At 36.8% G+C, this 4,095-nt stretch overlaps 1 protein-coding gene across 1 annotated transcript; it reads right to left on the reverse strand.

Annotated features, from left to right (window-relative positions):
• Positions 1 to 536: 536 nt before the first annotated feature.
• Positions 537 to 3,386, reverse strand: LOC149795374 (uncharacterized). The gene has a single exon (XM_089963786.1). The coding sequence runs from the start codon at positions 3,384 to 3,386 to the stop codon at positions 537 to 539; it is 2,850 nt and encodes a 949-aa protein (XP_089819912.1).
• Between the last annotated feature and the right edge of the window lie 709 nt (positions 3,387 to 4,095).

Below are 4,095 nucleotides of genomic sequence, written 5' to 3' on the forward strand. Positions count from 1 at the left end.
ATAATACATATCAAAAGTAATCAAGGTCGCGAAGATATGCCAGTGCGCACAACAATTACAACGGAATGCATAGCAATATATCCATATAGTGTAGGTCCAATACAGGTACATGATCTTTTGTGTCACCATTATGGAAATAATAAGAAAATGCCAGATTGAAATGATTCATATAGTGTTCACAATATATAAATCTCCACAGAACAGTATCTATAATATATTTGTCAGCGTCAGACAGGAAAAGTCTTAAATTAAAAAATCAAGATAAGTAATAAAATTAGGATAGAACTGGCTTAAATTTGACACAAAGCGTTGAAATATTAACAATAACATATTTTTAAGAATCAGGAAATAGTAAAGGGTAAACTCTACTTGAATATTGTCAAGCTGTTTATTTAAAAGTTCACAAATGTGGAGAGAAAGGACTTCTTACAATGAACTCTTCTCGACTATCAGACCAAATCATACATTTAGGAATGAAAGTCAAGACTTTGTTATGCAAAAAATATAACTACGTAATATTTCGCTTTCTGTTTTTCTCAGTATCTGCTCCTTGCTGAATTTCTTATAGATGTCAAACAAACATCAGAAGATTTCGTTTGACTGGATTCTTTCCCGATGGTCTTCAGGAATCGTGCGTTCATGGCAAAACAGACAAAGACACTGAGTCCCTGAAGTCCGTTGAAAACAATATGTACATACCAGAGCTCTGGAATGTCCACAAACACAGCAGTGATTCCTACAAACCAATATAAACCCAGGATGACAGTTAACTTAAAGTATACCAAGCAATATACTCTATCTTTCCGAGATCTAGCTTTCTGTGTGATTTTCTTTTCTCTTTCGATGGCAGCAATTGTTATTCCCAGCAGAGCTATGTTGATCAAAACGGAAATAATTATTGGAACCAGAAAAAAGATAATGACTGCCTCCTGGTTTCCAAGCCAACATTGATCATTCTTTCCGTAATCTATATCGACTGGACCATGAAGGACGTGGAAAATTACACAGAGTGTCACAAGTATTAAAGGCATTCCAAATGCAACCACGAGATACCTCCGAAAACATCCTGTTGCCCCAAATGTGATACTGGACCAACCCGAATAAAATGTCCTAGTAACATCAAACCCAATAATGTTCATCCAGGCAAAAACTGACAACCACAGGAAGTGCAGAAGAACTCCAGTAACCTGACATGTGGTTCCGGTCGGAATGTGGTAAACAAAAATAAGACCATGTGCAAGTAACAGTGTCGCGGACAAAGCCGTCAGATTAAGACCATGCAAATTTCTCAGATTTGGATATATGATGTGGAAAGCAATTATTGCCAGAAGTGCTACCATAGAAAGAGCTTTGGCCACCACCGATAAAATAAATTGAGAAGGGGAATAGTCAAACATTTTAAATATTTTCTCAAGCCATACCAATGTTTCGACGCAGACAAAAGCACCTCTGTCCTCTAGTATAAAAGTTCCATTTCTATACACTTTGGTGGTATTAATCAAGTACAATGAACCGTTCTCTAAACGATATTCATCTTTATCGATCAAAACCATCTTACAAGTCAGACTACCGGTCTGATTTATTTCACAGAAAGAAATAGATTCTGTCTTACTTTCAGTGGGATACAGTGATAACTTAAAACGGACCTGGGAAATATCAGTCTTTGACTTGTAATCATACAAATATACCGTTGTGGTATTATGTTCATGATTCAGTATAAACTCACTTGTTGTTTTTAGGTTACCGATACTGCAATGCAGCTTACTTTCGTTTACATAATTTTGCAACAAAATAGACTTAAACAGAGGTTTGAAAAACACATTTTCTCTGGAACTTACAGTGTCTAACATGGCTAATAACTGAGGTAAATTAAAGACAGAAGACATGGAAGCTGTGATTTTCAAGGATACATTCAACGTGTTTGACTCAAATACAAAGTCACTAGCATTAATATTGAAGGTTTTAACAAACTCTAGCCTGTACCTAATTTTTTCTATTTCAGATATGTAATATTTAATGTCAACATCTGTAATGACGCTGAACGTTCCGATCATATCAAAAACAAGAACAAACACTTCTGGATTTAGTAAGGATGGTTCGGCTTCGGGTAGAGCTATTGGTGCTGTGACAACGAACCGAGGTACACAGTCGTCTGTGGTGGACTGGTTATTAGAACAATACATTATTCGACATTTCCTACTTACACAGTCGTAAATTTGTTTTTCTTTACATTGAATTGTCTTCGTCTGACTGCATGGAAGCATTACACGTACTCCCTCGTTTGGGCTAAAATCTAAAAGAACCTTCAGTATTTCACCGGGGATTCCAAAACCTGTTACATTGGATAGGTCGGGATAACCTGATAAACATATGTCGTTTGACAGAAACTCCCTTTTTCCGGCAAAACAGGCAGCACAGTGCATATTTCTATGGTTGACACTTTCGTATGTTACCGGTGAAATATATGACTGACATATTGAAACAATGTTCTGTTCTCTTAAATTACTAGATTGCGTTCTCTCTGGCTTGCATTCTTGAAGGGGGAAATAATTTGGTATACAGTGTCTAATGTCTGAATTAGTGCCATCCGGTGGGGCTATTACAAACTGGCATGTTTTCAGCATATCGGAATAAGTAAAATCATCAGGTAACCCCCATCCACAGTCTGCAGTAGTATTCCAAAACATGACATCGAAGATCGATATGTTATGGCAAAGGGCACAATACACATTTTTGAAATGAACATGAATTCCATACAGGTAGTCCATTTGTACAACAGGAATGTTTTTAATACTGACCATGTCCTCTGCCATCTCACACTTTTGTTTGTCTTCCTCATTAGAAAATAAGGTCGGACACGATCCAATCATTAATACATTCTCTTTTTCTAACAGAATACACTTGCTATAAGAACTTATAAATGTATGTTTTTGGTATTTAGTTTTGGGGTAACTTTTAATGAGACGTTCACGGATGGATTCCAGTCCATATGTCACATCAACCGTCGTTATATTGTGATAAGCTACAGTTGCAAGCATCTCAAACAGATATGCTGAACAGCAGTCTTTGTAAATGATACATTCCTGGTTACACATGCAGAGATGTGACTCATCCTGGCAGTCTGCTGACTGGCAGAGCGGACCAGTAACATTTGCGATGGTAACATGCTTTGTATTGTCTATAGATTGTATTAAATAGGAGCTGTTGAATTCGAGGTTCCTTGGTTCGAAGTCGGAATACCCATGATTCGTATTTCCCAGGGGCACTTGTAGAATATTCGTAACGTTACTTTGCAAGTCACTGTCATCCTTAGCGTCTGCAGCTGACGTAGAAGGGAAAACTAGAAGAGAATAAACATTTTGAATAGAGATCCTGACATATGTCATTTCGGTGAAATCAGCTCATTTTGGCTAGTTCCTCTAAAAAATTTATTGAAAATGTTTAGTTTGCTCGGATAGTGGTTGGTCGGTTTAAAGAAGACCTTTCCTATTACACACAACTAGTGTACCGATAACGTTCATCACCAATGAGGAGGATGAACTTAGCTCTCAGTGATGACTCATTTATGTACTCTGGTTAAATTAGAATCCAACCAATGAAAATCCCTTAGCATTACCGTACATTAATCTAGCAACCGCTATAAGAACCTTTAACTCTCGAACGTCATGAAAACCGACCGCACAAAAAATGTTTTGGTAAATAAGCATGACTCTAGTTAATGTCACAATAAAGTGTGTATTAGGGAATGGTGTACTTATATTATTGCCACCAAATCTGATAACACGTAAAGATCAGGCACTGACGTTGTGGATGCATAACTATAGTTTGACTCAGGCTAAATACAGTGCTGATACTTGATTGGTTAATCTTCAATCGTTTAACCCAAAAGAGATATGAATGGGGCTGTTTCAGAGTTTAAGCCTGAAAATGCTTTTACAAGTACGATCTTGAGACCATTTTACAAAATGCACTTTGGGGTATGTAAATAATTATATATGTCGGCTCTGATCGCTGTTACGATCTTACGAAACTCCTTTTGTTTATATATTATATTATAACGCCATATATTCAGGTATTGTTGAAGATAATTATTCT

The sequence above is a fragment of the Sinohyriopsis cumingii genome, chromosome 7 (genome assembly GCF_028554795.1).
Source record: "Sinohyriopsis cumingii isolate HCF-2022 chromosome 7, ASM2855479v2, whole genome shotgun sequence".
NCBI lineage: Eukaryota > Metazoa > Mollusca > Bivalvia > Unionida > Unionidae > Sinohyriopsis > Sinohyriopsis cumingii.